Consider the following 24,292-nt stretch of genomic DNA (forward strand, 5'->3'; position numbering starts at 1 on the left):
CAAACGTCATTATTAACAGTTTTTATTATTTCTTCTGAACATGAATAGAACATTGAGTGAAGATTATGAACAGTTCTTCTGAACATGGCATCTTTTGCCTATTCCTTGCTGTCAGAGACTTGACAGCGCTTCTTCTCAGAAATCTGAACCACATTTGTCTTTAGAGAGGAAGCAGTTGAGACCTCAGTATGGCTTGAAGATGATCATCATTAAGTCTAGACCTCTACTTTGACTTATTGAAGTTCAATGTGGAGAATCACTTTTCACACAAATATGTGCTCCTAAAAAGGCACATGGTGCGCTTGAACATTCAGGGAAGCTCAGGGAAGCTGGGGGGCAATTCTCTCAAAAATTGCCCATGCATGTCTGCTTTTCCACTAATCTCCCTGCACTTGGCTTTGAGATCAGAGTTGCATTGCAGGTCAATGAGCTCCATTTGAAGCACAGGAGGGGCATCTTGCATATCAAAGGAAAAGGGGTCCACAAAAATTTGAAGAGTAGCTCTGTGCTTTTTGAAGTCTGCAAATCTATGATCAAATTCCTTCTCTAGCTGAAAAATAGCATCAGTATATTTCTCAACACTGGATGGTATGCCTGCATCCACAAGTTCCTTGCATGCTGGGAAATGGCAAAGGTTTGTCTGAGAGAGCTGGGATTTTCATTACACAAGTTTTGTGGAGAATGCTTTCACATTGTCATAGGCAGCACTGATAAGCTGCCCTGGGCCTTGTAACATCTTGTTTAGTACATTCAGCTGATGTGTGTTGTCAACAAGAAAAGCTAAGTTCATGAGCCATTTGTGATCACTCAACTCAGAAACAGCATTCCCTTCCTTCTCCATGAAGGCTTTCACTTCTTCTCTCAACTCAGAACATCTTTTTTTTTTTTTGGTTTTTGGGCCACACCCAGTGACGCTCAGGGGTTACTCCTGGCTATGCGCTCAGAAGTCGCTCCTGGCTTGGGGGACCATATGGGACACCGAGGATCGAACCGCGGTCCGTCCAAGGCTAGCGCAGGCAAGGCAGGCGCACCTTATACCTTACCTTTAGCGCCAGCCCGCCGCCAACCGGCCCGGCCCCCAACTCAGAACATCTTTTCAGGACATTTCCCCTGCTGAGCCAACATACCTCGGTGAAATAGAGCACATCTCCCTATTCTGACTCCATTTCCTCTAAAAAAGCATGGAACCTCCTGTGCTTTAAGCCCCTGGATCTGATTTGGTTGATGCATTTCACAACAACAGACATCACATTGTCACACGGCAGGCATTTACTGCAAAAGGCCTGCTATGAGATAATGCAGTGAAGAGTAATGGCCTTCTCTATACCCTCCTCTTCAAGTTTTTTTTGAACAAGTGCCACCAGTCCATTTTTTCCTCCCTGTCATCGATGGTGCTCCACTGGTTATTATTCCAACAAACCTCTTCCATGGCAAACCTGCATTCTCAATGGCATCACACAGATGCCGAAATATCTCATTAGCGGGTGTCTGGCCATGCATTGGAATTATTGTGAGCAGATCCTCTGTCAATTCAAAATTGCAATCAACACCACAGACATCAATTGTGAGCTGCTCAATGTCTGTTATATCTGTGCCCTTGTCAAGAGCAACTGAGTATTCATCAAAACATTCGGCTTTCTCACACAGTTGATGATAATTGTCACTTGACATGTCAGAAATGCGCTCTGCCACAGTGTTGGCAGAAAGGCTGATTTTGCTAAATTGACCTTTCTTTTCCAGACAGATAATACTTGCAGCCTGTAACATGCATTTTTCAACAAACTCTCCTTCTGTGAATGGTTTCCCTGCCTTAGCAATCACCTCACTAACCATGTAACTAGCTTCGACTGATGCAACATTCTCTTTGGTTGCTTTCTTGAAGAAATCTTGTTGCCTCATTAGACATGCTTTAAGACTGGCAACCCGCTTGGCTCTCTCATTTCCTTGATATTTTGCACATTTCTCAGCATGTTTAGTTGAGTAATGGCGTTTCAAGTTGTATTCCTTGTGCGCTGCAACTTTCTCTGAGCAAATAAGACATGTGGGGATACCCCTGTGCTCAACCAAGAAATACTGCATCTCCCACTTTTTCTGAAATCGTCTGTGCTCATCATCAGTCTTTCTCTTCACTGCAGGCTTTGATGAAGTCATGATGAAAGTATGACAAAATCTAATTCTGTAATAGACTTCTCCCTTCTCTTCCTTAGGCCTCCGATAATGCAAGGGACAGTGGGCAGGAGCAGCAGAAATGATGTCTGCACTAGGCGCAAAGTATTCGCGATTATTCGCTTATGAATATTCACAATAAAAAATCGCACTAGTAAGAAAAATATCACAAAAACTCACATTAAGCATTTGCATACCCCGAACGGAACTGCTTGGGGTATGCGAATGTTTAATGTGATTTTTTTCTTACTAATGCGATTTTTATTGCGATTATTCGGTAAGCGAAATAATCGCGAATAGTGCGATATTTGAGGCCGTCCACGGGCCACAAAATGTAGGGAGGGCCACAAACGGCCCACGGGCTGCGAGTTTGAGACCCCTGGTTTAGAGGATACTAATCTTTATTTATTGGTTGGGCCATAAGCAGGGTTCTTAGAGGCTACTTCCCATTCTTTGTTTTCCAGATTGCCCTGATGGTCCTCTAGAGGATGTGTGGTGCTGATGATCTAACCTTGGCCTTTGGCATATGCAGCATATACTGCAGCCTGTTGAGCTATCTTTCTGACCCTACAGGATAGTAGTGCTTCACAGAAATATTTAACATTTTTAGGGATACATCAGTAAATCTCTTGCTGGGTGTATGATCAGATTGTACTATAATGCATCCTTATAATTTTCAGCTTTAACATAGTATTCAGAGGAAAGGATACTTCATTCAATATTCAAATAAAAAGAAAGGGGTGAGTAGTTGTTTCTTGTGATAACTCATGATTGTTTTAGTTAAATAGTTTCAAAGCTGTTCTTCATCCTGGAACTATATACACAGATCCTGGCTTAATGTGTTTATGAAAGTGATCTTGAAGTTCATCTTTATAAAGGGATATTTTGCTGAGAAGTCTTTCTTTGCTTAGCTATTTATTTAGTAAATAAAACAATTCAAATATTTTATAGCTATGTAAATGAAGATCTATTATGAATAATTTTTTCTACATTTTAAAGTTTACATGAAATAGATAAATCCTACAATTGTGAAATTTAATAAGACTGAAGAGAATTAAGAGAATTTTAAGAGGAATATCTGAATAGGTATGTGCTTTTTTAATAAAAGAAAGGGACTAAAAAAAAACACAAAACATTGTTTATTTTTCATATATTATTTTTTATCTTCATGTACTATTATTACTATTTTTATTTACCTATCTATTTTTGGTTGATTTCTTTGTTTTGGTGTGGTTATTGAAGTTGTTGCCCCCACTTATACTTATCTTTTTTTCTCCTTTTTCTTTTTCTTTTCTTTTCTTTTCTTTTTTTTTTTTTTTTTTTTTTTTTTTTTTGGTTTTTGGGTAACACCCGGCAGTGCTCAGGGGTTATTACTGGCTCCGGGCTCAGAGATTTCTCCTGGCAGGCACGAGAGACCATATGGGGCACTGGGATTCGAACCGATGACCTGCATTAAAGGCAAACGCCTTGCCTCCATGCTATCTCTCCGACCCCTTCTTTTCTCTCTTTATGTGCTCTGCCATGTTTCTTATCTCAAGACCATGGCGTTTTTTGGATGTTTGTTTGTTTGTTTTGTTTTGTTTTTGTGGTGTTTAGCGTTATTGTTGGAATCCTTAATAGATGTTTGACACTTCTTTTTGTAGTGGTGGAGTGAGTGGTTCACCTTCTTTTTCTCCTTCGTCTCTCAAACCGACGACGAGAACCTCTAGAAGAATTCCTCTTATTTCCGGCGTATTAGACTTTTTACCCCAGTTTATTACTTTTCCCCTCTTCAAACAAAACCACATAACTTGAACTATCTAGTCCTGCCTCCCAATTAGAGGGGGAAATAAGGGAGGCATCAGGACCAAACAGGTGCAGAGGGGGCCACATATTCTAGCAGCCCTGGGGGTGAGGGGTGAGGGAAGAAGATATGGGAGGTAGGACAAAAACGGAGGAGTAGGGAGGATAAACTGGTGATGGGAATCCCCCCTGAATTTATGTAAATATGTACCTAAAATATTATTGTCAACAATATGTAAGCCACTATGATCAAAATAAAAATTATGTTATTAATAAAAAAAAAGAAAGGGACTATTTTCTTTATGTTAGAAATGGTTTAATGGTTAAATATCTACATTAGTAAATTTTTTTTTTGTTTTGGTTTTTGAGTCACACCTGGCAGCGCTCAGGGGTTACTCCTGGCTCTATGCTCAGAAATCGCTCCTGGCAGGCTCAGGGTACCATATAAGGTGCTGGGATTCAAACCGCCGACCTTCTGCATGAAAGGCAAACACCTTACCTCCATGCTATCTCTTCGGCCCTACATTAGTAAATTTCGGTAAAATTTTCTATGAATGTGAAAAAAAAAAAACCCCACCTGATCTTAGAGCATTCAATATCAATGGAATGTTAACTCATTATTGAAAATAAATAAGATCTCTTAGCAAACTAGGAGTAAACACATTCCTCTTAAGTAGTAGAGAGCAATCATATGTACTATTCGTGAACGTCATACTCAATGTCAAGTGCTGAGGAGTTTGACTTATCTTTTTATGGAGTCAGTACTGTAAGGAAATGATAGAAACATCTGCACTTGTGTCAAATATAACTTTAAATGTTTTCCCATGAATCTCAAGGGTTACAAGTGGCTGCTCAGCCTTTTTAAATTTAGAGATAAAGGCCACCAGGGGATTAGCAGAGGCAGTTAGAGGGTTGGTGCTACCAATGCCTCCAATTCTAGGGCAGTCAGAATGGCTAGGCATTACAAAGGGGAGTAATAGAATCTGGGCACTTCACTCTCCCTTCTCAAAAGTCCAAACAGTTGGCACACAAATGACCATTATTTCTCCATGATCAGAACCTATTATCCCTGTATGAACGGTGATTTCCTTAAGAGTTAGACTGCTTTTTCCCATGAACATGCCCACAATTCTTGGTGGGATTGTCCCGTTATGACAGATTTTAATTGGTACAGGCATTGGGCCAGTGTTATGGTCATAGTCTAGGGCAGGCAGTGAATATCCAAGGCACAACTTGCTGCAGTAGCCTGTTGTAATGAATCTGTTGATCTGAGCTCTGTTGGTCTGGGCTTGGGTGGTGGTGGTGGTGGGGCACAGAAGAAAATGTCCCCTGATTCTCTGGTCTCTCGTCCAGTTTTCCAAGACAGGATGATTAGGTTTTGGTCTCAAGGAGGCAGATCCAGGAGGAATCCTGCAGTTTCTATGAAAATGGCCCAGTTGGCACCTGCCTTAAAATTGTGAAGCCTGGGGTTGGCGTCTTTTCCTGTTTCTTGAGACAGGATAACTAGATGAGTGACAGTCTTTTGCCCAATGGTTTCTTTCCTTTACCACATCTTGGACAAGTTCTGGGTGGTTCCCCTAAAGGCTGTGTATTGGGGGAAACTATGTATTCTCTAGCAGGATAGCTTGATCCATCCCTGTTCTGAGCTAGTCTCCATAAAGAATAAGCCTTCATGGAATTGACATGAGCCTTATGTTGAATGGAACCATCATTTTGACATCTTCCTTTTCTGTAATAGGATGCAAGATCACCTGACAGTCTTCATTGCCAATCTTGAAAGCTAATTGTCTTATCAGGTACTGCTGTGTTTCCTTATCTCTAACTTGTCTTTGGATATGGCTCTGAAATACCCTGGAAAATTCTGGAATAACTTCCTTTAAATTTAGCATCAACATCAATCTTTTCCCAAGCCCATAGCGCCACCTCATGGACCTGCTTTAATACTGTACAAGGTAGAGTTGCCTATGTTTGAATATTCACATAGGTCCTTCCTACAGAAAAAAATTCATAATTCAACCGAACCCAAAATCATCCTTCTAGAATGATCTAGACTCGCAGGGGTCTCAAACTCAATTTACCTGGGGGCCGCAGGAGGCAAAGTCGGGGTGATCCTTGTGTGCAAAGTCAATAGTAAGCCTTGAACATTGGGGGGTGTGACCCAAACAACTAAAACAAAACAAAACAAAACAAAAAGAGAGTCCTCTAGGGCAGGGCCACAAAATGTGTACGGAGGGCCGCAAACGGCCCGCGGGCCGCGAGTTTGAGACCCCTGATCTAGAGTGTGAAGCTTAGTCTTAGACTCATCACTAAGTTAAACTCTCTACTTTATGTATTGAGAAGGGTTCAGGCAGGTCTTAGTCATTGTATTAAAATTCTGAGTAGTCCACAGCTCACCCTTACTCCAGTTAGTAAGGAATTTAATATAAAATGCTGACATTGGCCCATAACCCACACAGGCTTTTTATTTTTTATTTTTCTTTTCTTTTTTTGTTTTTTTGGGCCACACCCGATGGTGCTCAGGGTTTATTCCTGGCTATGTGCTCAGAAATCACTCCTGGCTTCGGGGACCATATGGGACGCTGGAGATTGAACCCAGGTCTGTCCTGGGTCATCCGCATACAAGGTAAATGCCCTACAACTGTGCTATAACCCTGGTCCGCGCACAGTCTTTTTAAACTGGCCGAGTGAGGCCATGTTCATGCCCACGTAAGATGGAGGTTGATTATCCTCTTGATGCAGGAGGTGGGGTGGGGTGAGGTGTAGAGGAACTGCATTTAGAGCACTTTGTACCAGGTGTGGGGGGCATTCATACAGAGCTGCTTTTGAACCCTTAGTCTGAAGAGGCAGTAGCCAGTTCTTCTTTAGCATCCCTCTCATCTGATATTAGTCACAGAAGGTAATGATTTCTCTGGCCAGTGCAAGTGGTGAATTACTGGCCTTGTGGTGGCTTCTAGTTTGAGAATGTGTCACCACTTGGAAGGCTCTTTTACTTCCTATGTGAAAGACATTCCAGAAAGCTTGGCCCAGATATCCCGTAATACATGTTGTATATAAAAGGATCAGAATAACATAAAGCCTACTATGAGGAATACTAAACTGCCTAGTATACATATCACCACTCCTTTAAAGGATATTGTAAAGGACATGAAGAAAGATCAGGTTCCCTTGTTCCAAAGCCAGGACACTATCATAGCCTTGATTCAAAAGGGGATTATGGCCTTGATCCATGGAGGAATTATCTACCTTACCCACCATGGAGTCATCTCATAGCCTTGATTCAAAAGGGGATTATGGCCTTGATCCATGGAGGAATTATCTACCTTACCCACCATGGAGTCATCTCATAGCCTTGATTTAAAAGGGGATATGGCCTTGATCCATGACAAGACTATCTGGTTGGTAATAGAAGGCAGAGGCCTTTCTTACACACAAAAGCAGTGTTTGTGGAGTGTGTGGGGAAAGCCTGATCCCAATGTTTTATAGGTAATTAGCTTGGAGGACTGACTCCCAATGTATAGTCAAGTCTGTTTTTAGGAGGGGAGCTGTGGACAGTAGCTTAATTGGGAAACAAGTGTTTGTTTTTCCTTAAGACAGAAAAGGGGGCCGGGCGGTGGTGCTAAAGGTAAGGTGCCTGCCTTGCCTGCGCTAACCTTGGACGGACCGCAGTTCGATCCCCCGGTGTCCCATATGGTCCCCCAAGCCAGGAGCAACTTCTGAGTACATAGCCAGGAGTAACCCCTGAGCGTTACTGGGTGTGGCCCAAAAACCAAAAAAAAAAAAAAAAAAAGACAGAAAAGACTTTATCATGATGAAAATGACCATGACCATGTAGGAAGAATGAGTATATTATAGCTAAATTCCCCAGTGAGAAGTCATTGTATTTAATCCCCTTATTGGAGTAAACCTCTTTGTCCCTTTCTCATTTCATTACACTTGTTTGGAAAACCACATATTTGGCGAAATGCAGTACCTCTGTTCTAGGTTTCTGCTCTACTTATTACATCATCTTTTTGTTTTTGTTTTTGTTTTTCTTTATGTTTTTGGGCCACACCCAGCGGTACTCAGGGGTTACTCCTGGCTATCTGCTCAGAAATAGCTCCTGGCGGGGGGAGGGAGGGGAATCATATGGGACGCCGGGATTCGAACCAACCACCTTAGTTCCTGGGTCAGCTGCTTGCAAGGCAAACACGCTGTGCTGTCTCTCCGGCCCCATTATTACATCATCTTTTAATGGACACAAATATTCACAGCAGAAAGATTTTTACTTTACTCTGAGACATCTAGGACTTCTGCATTTAGAAAGTTACTATAAGAATCACATAAGGAGGGAGGCTGTAGGATAGTATAGCAGATGGACATTTGCCTTACATGTGACTGACCTGAGTTCAATCTCTGGCATCTCATTTTGTCCCTTGAGCCTGCCAGAATGTTACTGAGCACACAACTGGGTATAACCTCTGAGCACCATTGGTTTGGCCCACAAACAAACAAATAAACAAACAAACAAAAAATCTGTACTGAGTTAACCCTGGGATAGTGGTTCAGTGCTTCCTTCCCTCCACCCTCATACTTCATAAGTAAGTAGCCCCAGAAATTAAAAAGTCAATCTCTCTCAGGAGATTAAACTATGAGTTCTATGACTGGCTATTAGACATTTTTCACAATGGTGAGCCATAACATGTTTAGATGGGAAGAAGTCTCTCTTCCCTTGTCTTTGGCATTTTAAGTCATTAAGTTTTGAATTTTCATTTCTTCTGGAAAACTTCCTGTATAGATAGTGCCTCTTAAAACTTTGGAAATGGGAATTTGAAATTTGGAAATTGCTTTGACTTTGTAGTCAATTAAAAGAATAACAATTTAAGATTTCTCACTGATATTGTATATAATCTATATAATGTATGTGAACTAATTAAAATGAACATTATATAATATACATATATTAAATATATATACATATTTTCTTTTATTATTCATTGAATTAATTAAAAATGGTATATTATTTTGAATCAAAAATTTTGTTATGACCATCCAGAATACTTTTAATTTCTATATTTGTTCTGTTAAACAATTTGAAGTCAGTTCATTTCTTTTTAAAAAAATTACATTAGGGTTTGCTGCTTTGCACTATACAGATTCAGAAGTGCTTATTCACACATCTTCCGAAGTATGAAGAATGCCCGTGGTGCCTACTACAAAAATGCTGACACTCAGCTATTGTTAGTTGGGCTGTCTTTACCCTTTGTGTGCTCTTCATCCTCCTCTGTCATCCTCAGTTCTGCAGCCAAGTCCCAAGGATTAGTTTTGGATTGGTTTTTCCTTGTTTTCTTGCTTCATATTCTCCATATCAGTTGAGAACATCTGGCATTTGTCTTTCTCTTCCCGACTTAGTTCTCTTATTGTTATCTGGGCCACACACTCCCGGCTCTACACTCAGGAATCACTCTTGGCAGGCTTGGAGGAAGCATATGGGATGCCAGTGATCAATCTTGGGTCAACAATATGCAAGGCAAGTACACTACCTTCTGTACTGTCTCTAGACCCTGGCTTATTTTTTGTGACATTATATCCTCTCACCTATTTATGTTGTCACAAGTGACAAGATTTTTCTATTCAGCTTAGTTATTGTAAGAATTATTATTCTATTGTACCACTTTTTTTTTGTTTGTTTTTGGGCCATACCCAATGATGTTCAGGGTTATTCCTGGCTATGCATTCAGAAATCACTCCTGACTTGGGGACCATATGGGACACTGGGGAATTGAACCGTGGTCTGTCCTAGGCTAGTGCGGGCAAGGCAGACACCTTACCTCTTGTACCTCTGCTCTGGCCTCTGTACCACATATTTTTAATTCACTCACTTGTTATGAAGTCCGTTATATTGCTTCTTTTCTGTAAGATATATAGCATATTAGTTGCATGTATTTGTGCATAACTTGTTGAATTGACAAAATTGTGCTCCTGTGAGTACCAATAACTTAATAAAAAGCCATGCATTTAAGAAATATTGTGGGGGGCTGGAGAGATAGCATGGAGGTAGGGTGTTTGCCTTGTATGCAGAAGGATGTGGTTCGAATCCTGGCTTTCAATTTGGTCTCCCGAGCCTGCCAGGAGCAATTTCTGGGTGTAGAGCCAGGAGTAACCCCTGAGCACTGCTGGGTGTGACCCAAAAACCAAAAAAAAAAAAAATATATTTTTGGGAAATAGATTTAAAATAAATTTGAAATGTTGTAAAATTGTGAGTCACGATTCATGGTTTAGATAATATGTGCTTTATATGTAGTAGGTACATTATATTATAGGAAAATTTTCATTATGTCTAAAATTATTAATTAAAATATGTCAAAGAGATAAAATTAAAAACAGTCAATTGTGAGTAGTACATACATCACTACAGTTTGCTATCAGACTATTTAAGGTAATAAGTTAAAACAAAAGGTAATTTGAACTATCTCAGAAGAAATCTTAATACTTAATGCTAAGCTATATTGTTAGATGTTTGCACTGTAAAACTGAAACTTTTCAAGTGTTAACCTACATTGTCTATAATAAAAGTTTCAGTTGTATAGTTTTCATGGACTGGAAAAGAACTCAGTAGGCTGAGTGCATGTTTTGGATGTGGAAGACTTGGATTTGATCTCTGGTGCAGAATGGTTCCAAGTATCTGTGAGTGAGTGAGTGAATGAGTGAGTGTGTTTTTTCCCTCAGTTTCTTATATAAAAACAAATGTTAAAAAAGACCAAGAAAGCATAGGACCCTTGAGGGCCCAAGGTCCAGGAATGCCTAGGGCCCGGGGTAAAACCCAGGGTCCGGGGATGCCCAGGGTCTGGAAGAGCCCACTGCCTTAATTAGAGACCACGAATCTTCAGAGATATAATCAGCAATGTAGGTATATTTCTCCAGAGCTCTGGGTGTCACCACAAACTAGGAATTCGGTCTACAGTGAGACCCCAAGCATCCAAATTCACAAACATTTAAGGGAGTTCATATGACAATGAGCACACAGGTCAAAGCATTCCATAGGTTTATACAGTTTAAATCCAATAATTTTTACAGAAAAGACCCAATTTTCTGTTCAGCCCCTTCATGACATTATCTACCCCAACTCCTAGACCGATGGCATGTTGTGATATGGGCTGGACCTTCCAGGTGGTCTCCTGATCTACAGGGTGGAAAACCCATTCCTTTGATGACGTAGTGACTGGAGCAATTAAGCGAAGGGAGCCTTGTTTATTATATACTTCAAGCAAGCCAGTGACAGAAACGAGAATAGCATTAAACTAGATTTTACCCTTGTTTTATACCTATTATGCCATCTCTTGGTCCCTTCCTCTTGCGGGGACCAAGGTATCCCTGTGCTGGAATGCAGGATGGTCAGTCTGGTTCCACCTCCCTCCCGTGTCCTTCCAAGGTGTCTCTGTGCTGGAATGCAAGATGTCCTTGCACTGGAATGTCCTTATGGTTTACAGCCTGGTTCCAGGAATCAATTAAGGTTAGCCTGGTTCCAGGAATCAGCTGTCTCTTCGAGCCTAATCTTTCTTATGTAATTGTAGCCTGTAACTAAATTTGCAATAACACCTATTACTAAGAAATCACTATTCTTATTAAAAACTACTTGAGAAACATTATTAAATTACTTAAGAACACACTATGTCAAAAATGTCCATTCCAACGATGTATTTCTAATATATTTAACATTTTTCTTTTAGATTTTTTGCAATGGTGAAATGAAGTAACTCAAGATGAGCAAGTTAAAAGTGATGTCAGAGAAAAGGTACAGTTATTCTAAATATCAATATACGTAAATAATACATGAAGAGCTTATTTGAAGTTCATTACTTTAAAAGTATGTGCTGGGAGTGGCTTGCATCCCAGCAACTCTTGTGGGAATATATCCTAGATGAAAAGGGAAGTGTGTGAACACAAATGGTCAAAGGGATAATATTGAAAAAAATGAGAAATGATGAGACCACACCAAGTATGGGACAACACGTTCTGGCAAGCATGTGACAAGGTTAATCTCCAGTTGGGCGTACTATATATAGGGCAAATCGACAGTAGGCATGAAAGGAATTTTTGCATTGACAAGGCAGGAGTGTAGAGACAAATAGAAATATTAACAGGAGGTCTGGAAAATATACATCTAAGAAGTGTTGGTTGGGAAGGAGGAAGTAGCACAATAAAGAGAAGGGGTTGCCTGATACTGTCTGCAAGTTAGACAAGTTAGCTTAAGGTGCTTGTCTGCTTTTTGTGCTTAGCAGAAAGCTAAGTTAAAAAAATGTAAATTTTGTTATCAGAGCTATTTTGGCTGACTGGCTTTTAGATGTAAATACAGCTGACAAGTTGAGAGGAAGGTGGTCTTTGTAATCTTTGGTGCTGGAATTTCTCTGGGAAAAAGAATTTGATTAAGGCCATATTTCGACCTGCTATTTTTTTATTTTTTTATTTTTTGGTTTTTGGGTCACACCTGGTGCTCAGGGGTTACTCCTGGCTGTCTGCTCAGAAATAGCTCCTGGCAGGCACGGGGGACCATATGGGACACCGGGATTCGAACCAACCACCTTTGGTCCTGGATCGGCTGCTTGCAAGGCAAACGCCGCTGTGCTATCTCTCGGGGCCCTCGACCTGCTATTTTACAAGGGAGAGATAGGCCAGATAATATGAAGGGAATGTAATGTCAGTACCATGACATGAATCTCAGCAATCTTCGGGAATTCCTACACTCTCCTCACAGGCAAAGCTCCTTTTGCAGGCCTTTTTAGGAATCCCATTTTTTCAGCTATCTGCTACAGGAAAGTTACATCTGGTGGGCCTGCTGAATCCCCCCTTAAATGCATGGTCTGACAAGTATGTATGTTTAAAGAGCACATATATTTGTATTTTTCTAACTTTATTTGGACACCCTGGTTTACAAAATTATTTATAATACAGTTGTTCTGAGTATTTAATGTTTCAGCACCAATACCACTGCCACTGTAACCTTCCCTCTATCATTGTCTTCAGTTTCCCACTCACCTTGCAATCTTGCCTTTAGCAGGCACGAAATAATTTATTTTAGAGTGCTTGTTTCAATAAAATGGTAAGTAGAATTATCAGAAAATTGCTCAGAAAAGAAATTTTTGTGAAAATTTTTATATCTTATAATGGTGTTAATTAAAGTCATTGTCTGAGGATTTCCTGAGCTATTTGTTGTTGTGAGCCAAACCTGTTCGCAAGACACCAGCGCCTGCAAACAGATCCTTCGTGGAGTTTCGGGAAAAAATCCACGGGGAGACAGTGGGTACACGGACGGCGAACGACGGAAATATATTGTAGAAATGAATGAAACCACACAGATAGTATGGGGACTCAACGTTATCAAGGAACGAGAGACAATTTTATTTTTTGAGCTAGCTGTTTTTAAAGGTTAGAGGCTTGGAAGGCAGATGCAAATTTTAGGCATCAAAGAGACTGGGGAAAGAAAAGGAGGACTCTAGCTTAAATTAGCATATAAAAGAGTTGAAACTGAGGGTGAAAAGGCCAGCTTGTTTTGGGTTCGCTTGTTTTGGGTAAAACAGAAGGAAAAGGTAATTTTCAGGTGGAATGTTTCAGAGTTTCGGGGAAACACTGAAAATTATAGAGGAAAACTGAAAATTGCTTCACTCATGAGCTAAGTGTTAGGAAAAACCTGAATTTAGGCGCCAAGGTAGCAAAAATTACAGGGAGCTATTAAATGGGAGACTTTTGGCTGTTTGATTGCTGTCCTAGAAAGAAAGAATTTACTAAGGCCTGATTTCTAATAAAGGTTTAAAATAAAGAGAGAAATAGTTACAGCCCTTATGAAATTATGTCCAAATAATCCACGCAAAGGGTCAAGTGATTTTGACTGCTCTAAGCGGGCCTTTTTGGCAGATAATTTCTTTTTTGAGGAGAGCACTACACTTTCGTGTGTGCCTCTCCTGAGTGGGGTGTAGCAATTTGTTGTTAGCTGCTCTTTATTATGTGTTATTGTTTTTGCATTTTGAGCTTAGTGGGCTTCTTTGTTACTTTGGTGTAATACTATTGGGTTCTTAGTGTTGTATGTTTGACAGTGTCACTGTTTTTGCATTTTGAGTGGGCTTCTATGTTATTTATTTATTTATTTATTTATTTATTTATGTATGTATGTATGTCACACCTTGCAGCGTTCAAGGGTTACTCCTGGCTCTACCCTCAGGAATTGCTCCTAGCAGGCTCGGGGGACCATATGGGATGCTGGGATTTGAACCACTGTCCTTCTGCATGCAAGGCAAACATCCTATCTCCATGCTATCTCTCTGGCCCCACTTCTATGATACTTTGGTGTAATACTATTGGGTTCTTAGTGTTGTATATTTGACAGTGTCACATGGTCTTGTCTGCCACGAGCTCTAAGAGCTGTAGAACTGGGATGATTCTTGGCCCACCTCCTTTACTGAGACTGACGTTCAACTTTTAGTTAAAGCACAAATTTGAAAACTGATTTTGGCTCACACTTGAGTCACTTTTTTGTTTTTGTTGGCTCATAGTTAAGAATGCATTTAAAATTTTTATTTGTGGGGCCCAGAGAGATAGCACAGCGGCATTTGCCTTGCAAGCAGCTGATCCAGGATCAAAGGTGTTGGTTCGAATCCCGCTGTCCCATATGGTCCCCCGTGCCTGCCAGGAGCTATTTCTGAGCAGACAGCCAGGAGTGACCCCTGAGCACCACCAGGTGTGGCCCAAAAACCAAAAAAAAAATTTTTTTTTTATTTGTAATTCTTTAATTTTGTGTTCTATGATTTACAAACTCTTATTAGTAAAATTTTATACATGAACTAGTCAGCACTAGACCCTCTACCCAATTTTCTGCTTTCTACTGCCATTGTCCCAGTGTTCCTCCCAAAGCTTCCTATTGAGGACAAATTCTCAGTTTCTTTATGGGCTGTAGAGACAGTATGGAAATTAAGATGTTTGCCTTACACATTATCAACCTTGGTTCTATCCCTAGCATCTCATATGGTTCCCCAAACTCTATTAGGGGTCACTTGTTAGCATATAGGTATTAATATTCTCTGAGCACCACTAAGTGTGAACCAAAGGCAAAGGGTAAAAAAATTTAAGGAATACTATTTTGTTGCACATGAAGATTATGGCATTCAGATTTTGGTGTACCAGTATAAAGGCTTTATTGGTCTCTAGCCATTCTCACTTTCTTTACATGGCCCCTTTGTACCTAGATGGTAACTTGAGCAGCTGTAATAGATTCTATGACCACATTGATGTCTGGTTCTTTACATGAAAAATTTGACTTATTCTGGGATTAAAGCATCATCTTTAAACTCTCTGAACTTGGGGCCGGAGAGATAGCACAGCAGTAGGGCATTTGCCTTGCATGCGATCAATCCGAGACGGAGCCTGGTTCTATTCCTGGCACCATATATGGTCCCCTGAGCCTGCTAGGATCAATTTCTGAGCACACAGCTAGGAGTAACCCCTGAGCATCACTGGCTGTGGCCCCAAAACTAATCAATCAATCAAGAAATAAATGGCTTAACAAAACCTCTATGTACCTGGATATTGTTTTTTTTAAAGACCAATCAAATAAAGACCAAATCAAAATTCTATTTCAAAATTTTATTTTTCTTTTGTTTGTTTTGGACCTCTTAGCAAGTCTCAGGACACCTGAGTACCTGGACTAGACTGGTCAGTGCAAGGGCCTAGTATGCTATTTGGGTTTATTGGTGCTGGAGGCCACCAGGTTTGCACCTAACCACCCAGGGCCTACAAGGTTATCTCTATTGAACTTTCTCTTACACCCCCTAGTATTTTGGAGTTTTCATTGCTAAAATATCTAAGCATTTAATTTTTATATCTATAAAATTCTTTTGATAATAATTTTGTTAAGAAATTTTACATTAAGATAGTATTTGACTGGTTTTAATAAATTTTAGTTTTTAAACATTGATGATTAAAGTTTGGATTTTGTAATGTATATTTTATATTTATATACAACTTTGTATATAATAATAATCTTATTATATATGCACACAATTTAGTTAAGATTTGTAATCTTTTTTTAAAAGATTTGTAATCTTTTACCCTACAACACTGTCCTTTTCTCTGTTAATTGTAGTGATGTGCTGCACATATTAATGCTGTGATGGAGTTGCCCTGATATTAGTACAGTGAAGGGGCTACACAGAAATGAGTGCTGTGATGAGGGCAGTACACATGTTAATGCTGTCATGAGGTCTGCCCACATAGTACTGTGATAAAGTTCTATACATGTTAACCTTGTGATTGGACTGCACACATATTTGTGCATGTTTAATGATGGCTGTATAGATGTTAGGGCTACAGTGGAGATAAACACATGTTAAGGCTTCTATTGGGGCTGCATACACATCACTACATTGAAAACATGACATTAAGTTGCAACCATTGAACTTTGTAATACATCTTTCAAAGAGGCAGGTAGAGAGTGGGGGGATGTTGGAGTATGGGAACACTACTGGAGAGAATTGACACTGGTGATGGGGATTGGTGTTGAAATATTATATGCCTAAAACTACAATAACTTTGTAAATAATGGTTCTTAAAACAAAAAGAAAATTCTTGGGATTTTTTTTTGTTTTTGTTTGATTTTGCTTTTGGGCTTCACCTACCAGTGCTCAAGGATTATTGTTATTCTTGGCTATACACTCAAGGATCACTCCTTTTGGTGTATAGGGGACCATGTATAGTGTTGGGGATTGAACCCATGTTGTCTGTCCTTACCTAGCCTCACTTATTTATAGAAGGTATAAAAAGTCTTGGAAATGGAAAGGTGAGCTTAAAGGGCCTGATAGAGATGGAAGGAGAGTATTGAAGGTACATTTCTGATTTGTGTTTTTCTGAGATATAATGTTTTTCCTCACTTAAAAGTATTTTAGTAACATTAAGCTAAAGCAGTCAGAAAATATGATGTTTGCAATAAATAATGTTTTTAGGAGGTAAGAATTTTGTTTTATAGCAGTGGCATTTGTAGCATTGGATTTTTTTTTTTATTTTAATTATGACAACAAAGATGCAAAGAAAGAGGACAGGGTAAAGTTACAGTGGAAGCCCAATCACCCATAAACAGAATTCTTGGTAGTCCCATCGATGATATCCCAGCCTTGAACTTTCAGCCAAAGAACATTAAGAAAAACAAAACTGAACCCATGTGCAATACAATTACTTTGTCCCTCAAATCCCCAGTTGTAGTACATACTATTTCTTAGCAGCACACAATATAATCTAAAGACATTAGACTTATGTAACTCCTTAAACATTGAGGGCAAAGTACATTTCTCTAGTTCCATGCACATGCTTACTAGTTTAAGTTAGCCTCAAAAGTTTTAGTGGGTTGTTTTTCTTAAGGATTGGAGTCAAGGGAACATAGTAAAAAACGGTATTAAAGTGGCATTTGTTTGCATAGGCCCACCAAAACATAAGGGATATGGAAAGGCAAATTATGGTCTAAATACAAGGAGACCCTACCCCTGAAGTTTCCTGGCACAGGACTGACTCTAGGCTCCAGGCACACTAGTTTGTCCAATTCAAGTCATCCTCTATAGTGGCAATACACCTCCATTCCTCACTTAGTCTCTGTTTTGTTGGTATCATGTTTCTGTATTAAAGATCCTGGAGTCTGCATATCCCATATTGTAGTCAGGATGGTGCGGAGCATCCTCTCATTTCACCTCACACTTATGGGGCAATAGAGAGAACCATGTCCTGTAGAGCAGGTCATTGTTGTTGTCAAGTCTTCTCAGTGTAAACGGAAGTCTCTTTTTAGGAGGTCGATGTCAGACCCTTGGTAGAGTCTTTCCTGGTAGAGGACTGCTTCCAGCTGTTGTAGCATTGGATTTACAATTGATGTGGAATGTGCCCTAATTTACAATGATTTTTTTTTTTTTTAGCATTACCAATAATTCTCGGATTGTGGGACTTCTGGCTCAGCTGGAGAAGATCAATCTGTCAGTTGAATCTACAGAAACAGATACTGCCAGATATGTTACATCAAAAATTCTTCAGCTGGCTCAAAGTCAAGGTAAACTTTAATTTGTTTATTTGGAATGTTAGTTAAATGTTTTGTGTCTAGTTTCAAAGATAAGGCATTTATTGTGTCTTTTACCTCATCCCTAGTTCTGCTCCTTATACTCAGCTTCATTTTTAAGTTTTTAGGAATAGGTAGAATTCTACAATGTGACTGGAGTTTTGATGCTGTGCTGAGAACATCTTGAAAGCTCTGGCTAAAACTAGCAACATTAGAGGAAGAAATCTAGGAACCAATTTTGAAGATTACTGAGACCAGTGGAGACATGCTGATTTTGTTTCTGTGTAATCAAACTAAGTGTTTCTCAGAAAACGGTTTTTTACTTTACAGAAAAAGCAAGGAGAGAAATAACAGCTAAAGGCTCTACAGGAATGGAAATTCTACTATCAACATTAGAGGTAAATAGACAAGAAGTTCTGATTAAGTAAACATAACACCAAACAGTATTAAAAAGTTAAAAACTGTATAACATTTTATTTTAGAGGTGAAACCAATGGATGAAAGTTTGTTTTATTATATAATTATCATTTGGAAAAGTGTTAAAACTTTTTATAGTATCATACAAATTTTCTGTATATTTCTCTGTGAGTATGACATCCTTTAAAATTTTTGTTTGATTTTTTTTTTTTGTGCCAAATGTTGTAGTGCTCAGGATTAATTTCTGGCTGTGCATTCAGGGATCAATTCTGATATGGGTTCATATGTGGTACCCAGACTTAAACTGAGATCAGGTGCTTATAGTACAAGAACTTTAACACCTATATTTTCTCTTTGGCCCCATTAAAAAATTTTAACTGTGGGCTAGAGAGATAGCATGGAGGTGGTGCTTTTGCCTTGCATGTCTGTGGTGCTTTTGCCTTGCATGCAGAAGGACGGTGGTTCAAATCTTGGCATCCCATATGGTCCCCCGAGTCTGCCAGGGACGATTTCTGATTTCTGTGTAGAGCCAGGAGTAACCTCTGAGTGCTGCCGTGTGTGACTCAAAAACCAAAAGAAAAAAAAAAAGATTTTTTTTTGAACAGCGTTTTAATAGTTTTTAGTTGAAATAACTCTTTAGTTTAAAATAAGTGATTGATAGTAGGGAATATAGCTCAGTGGGAAAAGCACATACTGTATTAGCCCGTGTATAAGACGACCGGGTATATAAGACGACCCCCTAATTTTGCAGTTAAAACATAGGTTTAGGCCTATATTCGCTGTATCAGACAGAACGTTCCTGTGCTGCAACTGTATGTACCACAGTGAGCGAATCACAACAAGCAAAGGTTCAAAGGTTCTACTGTAATAGACTTCCTCTCTGACTCTGGCCAATCTGAGCAGGCTTTTGACAGTGTAGATTCAGGTCCAGAACATTGTCTAATTTGCATGCATAAAAAGCCTGCTTGATTGGCTGAGTCAGAGAGGTGGTCGGAGCAGCCTTGCAGTGATTGGTGCAGGATCGAGTTGGAAAATTTGTTTTGTGGCAATATTCAGACAATTTTCGTTTAGTGGCATATTGAAACATTTTTCGGGATATACTCAGCGTATAAGACGACCCCCGATTTTCGGTTGACATTTTTTTGTTTCAAAAGTCGTCTTATACGCCGGAAAATACGGTATATAGAATGCACATAGCTAGAGAGATATTAGATATATTCATGAATCCAACATCTCACATGTGAATCTTGTGCTCTACCAGCGAGCCACATCCCAACCCTTACTATTTATATTGATTAACTGCATTGTATTGCCAGTATGAAAGTTTTGGGTCTGATCAGATCAACAGGATATATTTAAAATTAGATTTTATATTTTATGTAATGAAATGTTAAGAACAAGGAGTGAGTGTATTGTCTACAGTAAAGAATTGTTTCTTAATAAAGCCGGGGAAATGAACAAGTAATGAATTTATGTTTTTAGATAAGGAGTCCTACTGATGTATATTATTTTTCCCTAAAATGGGCAATTTAGAGCAATCTTAAAAAACAAAGAACTTTGTTCATAAAGTCTAACAGGGAATAGATTACATCAATAATAGAAAAGAAGATAGTTGGTAAATTTTCCAATACCTACTAGATAAAATTAAAAAAAAAAAGAAAAATTAAAACTTAGTTTAAATGGTTGTGTATGAGTAGTTACAAACTCTACCACTAAGCCATCTTCATGTTGTATTACTTTGAATATATCTAAGATATATTTGAATATATCTAAGATAATTTAATAGTATATCTAATATACTAATAGAGTAGGGAGTCCAAAAATAATATACTTTTAGAAATTTAGTACTTCTTAATAAAGGTAACATTTCAGTTATTTAGTAAGTGAAATTGAGATAAATCAGTAGCCATTAAGATAAAAACTAAAGTTGGATTTTTCCTATACTAAAATAAGTGCTATATTATACAAATATTTTAGAAAATAAAAATAGTTATATTAAGGGGTGGTGGCACAAGTGATTGCGCGTTTGCCTTGCACATGCTTCCCTAGGATGGACTGCTGGTTGATCCCCTATTGTCCCCCAAGCCAGGAGCGATTTCTGAGAGCATAACCAGGAGTGACCCCTGAGCGTCACCAGGTGTGGCCCAAAAAGCAAAAAAAAAAAAAAAAAAAAATTATATTCAAGGAAGTCATTATAGTTGAAAATTTTCCGAGTCTTATGTTGGGACCAGATAGTATATAGGTGCTTTTCATGTCTGTTACCAGTCTTCAGCATCCCTGAGGGTCCTCCAATATTGCCTTGAGCACTGTTCCTTGAGCACAAATCCAGGAGTGATCCCTGAGTACCAACAGGTGTGGTCCAGAATAAAAAAATTAAAGAAAACTTATGACAAAACTGCCTAAGTATAAAAAATTACATGTAGTATAGAAAAAAAATTTAATTCATTGCTATTAACAAAAGTAGATGGAAAAATGCCATAATCACTTGTAAAACTGAGGGAGGATTTTCGACTCATGTAATATGTATATCAAGAGCTTCTACAGATTTGTAAAAAAATAATCAGAAAATTTATGTAAAACATTCCGTAATCATAAGACATGATTTCCAGAAAGCAAAACAAAGATCACATTTTTGGACTGAGCATTCCTTTCATTCTTCCTCTTTTTTTTTTTTTTTTTTTTTTTTGATTTTTGGGCCATATCTGGTGGTACTCAAGTTTACTCCCTCCTCTGTGCTCAGGGGTCATTCCTTGGCAGTGCTCAAGGACCATTTGGGATTCTAGGTTATTGAACCCAGTTCAGCTGTGCTATCAGACTGGCTCCTGAGCATTCCTTATTAATAAGAGAACGGATAATGTTGAAAGCTGGTACAAAGTTAAAACTTTTTCTCTTAAGGGACTGATTGTTCTTTTTTTGACTTGGGAAATAGTTATTCTTTTGTTTTGTTGGGGGAGTGTGCAATGCTTCATGAAGAGCAATGTCCCAAAGAAAAATTGCTCATATAATTTGGCCCTGAAATCCCTATAATTTATTCCACATATAGTTCTACTTGATATAATGTAAACATATATTTTATGTTTTATGATTTTACATTTTAGCCAGTTGATTATTTACTTTATATTTTATTATCTTCATTTTTTGTATTAATACATTTATTTAAACACCATGATTACAAACATGTTTGTAGTTGGGTTTTAGTCATTAAAAAGTACACCCCCAATCACTACTGCAACCATCTCACCACAAATCCCCCCAATCTCACTCCTTACCCACTCCTTGACTGTCTTCGAGACAGCCATTCTATTTCTCTCACTATCATTAGCATGATAGTTGTGGTATAGTTATTTATCTAACTGCACTCGTCTTTATGGTATGCTTCGTATCATGGCCGGGTGCTTACAAACCTCATCTCTATTGATCTGAGTATTATTACCATTCTATCTTTTATTTTTCTTAAATCCCACAGATGAGTAAGACTACTCTGTGTTTATCTCTTTCCCACTGACTTGGGAAAGTAATGCTTCCTATATTTTTTCCTAAGGGTTGCTTTAGTTATTTGTGGTGTTTATTGTTTCAAATCAATTCCACTTCTTTAAAGAATGTCATGGATATCCTTAGATGAATAGCATTAAATCTGTATAATGCTTTGTGGAATATTGCCATTTTAATGATGTTAATCCAATTCATGAACAGGGTATATGTATCCATTTCCTTGTGTGCTGTTCTATTTCTTGAAGTAATGTTTTGTAGTTTTCTTTATAGGTCCTTCATCTATTAGCTAAGTTGACTCCAAGGTATTTGAATTTCTGTAGCACTATTTAAATGGGATTGTTTGTGTTTCCTAATGTGAATGGAATTTATTTTTTAGTCAAAGATTTTTTTCCCTTTGATTTTTGGATCATACCCGTGTATGCTCAGGGGTTACTCCTGGGTATCTGCTCATAAATCGCTCCTGGCAGGAATGGGGTACCATATGGGATGCCGGGATTAGTAGGGCAAATGCCCTACTACTGTGCTATCTCTCCGGGCCTGAGATTGATTTTTTTTTTTTTTTTTTTGGTCACATCCAGCAGCGCTCAGGGGTTTCTCCTGGCTCTATGCTCAGAAATCGCCCCTGGCAGGCATAGGGGACCATATGGGATGCCGGGATTTGAACCACTATCCTGCATGAAAGGCAAACGCTTTACTTCCATGCTATCTCTCTGTCCCCGGGATTGATTTTTTAATGTCTATTTCTTCTCTATCATTATTTATGATTAAGAACGCAATTGATTTTTGCATGTTAATTTTTTATCCTGCCACTGTGCTACATGAACCTATTGTTTTTAGTATCTTTTTGGTAGAGTCTTTAGGATTTTCTAAATATAGTATGTCATCTGCTTGACTTCTTCCTTTCTTATATCTTTCTTGCCTAATTGCCTTGTTAAATATTTCAATACTCTGTTAAATAGGGGTGGGAAGAGGGGCCATCCCTGTCTTGTACGAGATTTTAGAGGAAAGGCTTTCAGTTGGTCTCCATTAAGTATAAGATTTGCTGTGGGTGGCACAAATATATGTATAATATTTGTTAAGTGTCCTTGGTTATATTGAGAAAAGTTCTTTTCATTCCCTTCTTGTTGAGAGTTTTTATCATGAATTGGTATTGGACCTTATTGAATTCTTTCTCTGCATCTATTGATATGATCATATGGTCTTTATTTCTTTTGTTGATATGGTGTAGTCTGTTAATTGGTGTATGTATGTTAAAAACATCCTTGCATTTTTGGAATGAAACTTGCTTGGCCATGATGTATGAACTTCTTGTTGAAGTGTTGGATCCTGTTTGCTAGGATTTTTTGAGGATATCTGTATCTGCGTTCATCAAGGATATTTGTCTGGAGTTTTCTTTTTTTGCAACCTCTCTGTCTGCTTTTGGTGTCAAATAACTATTTGAGAGTGTTTCTATTTCTTCAGTTTCCTGGAAGAGCCTGAAAAGGATTGGTAGTTTCTCTTGAAAGGTTTGAAAGAATTTGTTAGTGAATCCATCTGGGCTTGGGTTTTTGTTTTTGGGAAGACTTTTGACTTTCATTAATTTCCTCAATAGTGATGGGTCTCTTTAGTTATTCTAGAATGATCATCCTGATTCATCCGTGGAAGATCATTAGAGTGTAAGCATTTATTCATTTCTTTCATGTTCTCTTGTTTTGTGGCATAGTTTCTCAAAGTAGTCTCTGATTACCCTTTGAATCTCTGTAGTATCTGTGGTAATCTTCCCCTTTTCATCATTAATTCGGTTTATTAAGCTTCTCTCTATCCCTTTCTTTATGAGTTTTGCTGCTGGTTTATCGATCTTGTTTATTTTTTTTCAAAGAACCAACTTTGCTTTCATTGATCTTTTCAATTGTTTTTTGGATTTGTACTTTATTGGTTATGCTTTTTGCTTTGTTTTTGTCTGCCTACCTTTTTGGTTCCTTTTTCTGATCATTTTCTAATTTTATAAGCTATGTCATTAAGTTATTTATGTACGCCCCTTCTTCATTCCTGAAGTGTGCTTGCAAAGCTATAAATTTTCTTCTTAAAACTGCTTTCGCTGTGTCCCACAATCGTGATAATTTGTGTCTTCATTCTCATTTTTTCCCCCAGGAATCTTTTAATTTCTTGTTTGATTTTATCTCTGACCAACTGGTTATTCAGTAGTGAGATGTTTAATTTCTAGGTGTTACAGTTTTTTTTTTTTCTGTGTCCCTTGGTAGTTCACTTCTAATTTCAATGCATGGTGACCTGGGTGGGTAGTCTGTATAATTCTTACCCTCTTGATTTTATAGAGGTATGTTTTATGCACTAGCATGTGGAGTATCATGGAGACTGACCCATGTGCATTGGAGAAAAATG

At 38.5% G+C, this 24,292-nt stretch overlaps 1 protein-coding gene across 1 annotated transcript in view; it reads left to right on the forward strand.

The window, feature by feature from the left end:
- The window catches only part of AGTPBP1 (ATP/GTP binding carboxypeptidase 1), a 131,938-nt gene that overhangs the window by 8,782 nt on the left and 98,864 nt on the right, over nucleotides 1-24,292 (forward strand). Inside the window, exons 2-5 of the mRNA XM_049784133.1 lie at nucleotides 5,687-5,744; nucleotides 11,655-11,719; nucleotides 17,868-17,998; nucleotides 18,335-18,402. Coding sequence (XP_049640090.1) covers nucleotides 11,688-11,719; nucleotides 17,868-17,998; nucleotides 18,335-18,402 — 231 coding nt within the window. The 5' untranslated portion in view covers nucleotides 5,687-5,744; nucleotides 11,655-11,687. The remainder of the gene's footprint in view (nucleotides 1-5,686; nucleotides 5,745-11,654; nucleotides 11,720-17,867; nucleotides 17,999-18,334; nucleotides 18,403-24,292) is intronic.

The sequence above is a fragment of the Suncus etruscus genome, chromosome 1 (assembly GCF_024139225.1).
Source record: "Suncus etruscus isolate mSunEtr1 chromosome 1, mSunEtr1.pri.cur, whole genome shotgun sequence".
Lineage (NCBI taxonomy): Eukaryota > Metazoa > Chordata > Mammalia > Eulipotyphla > Soricidae > Suncus > Suncus etruscus.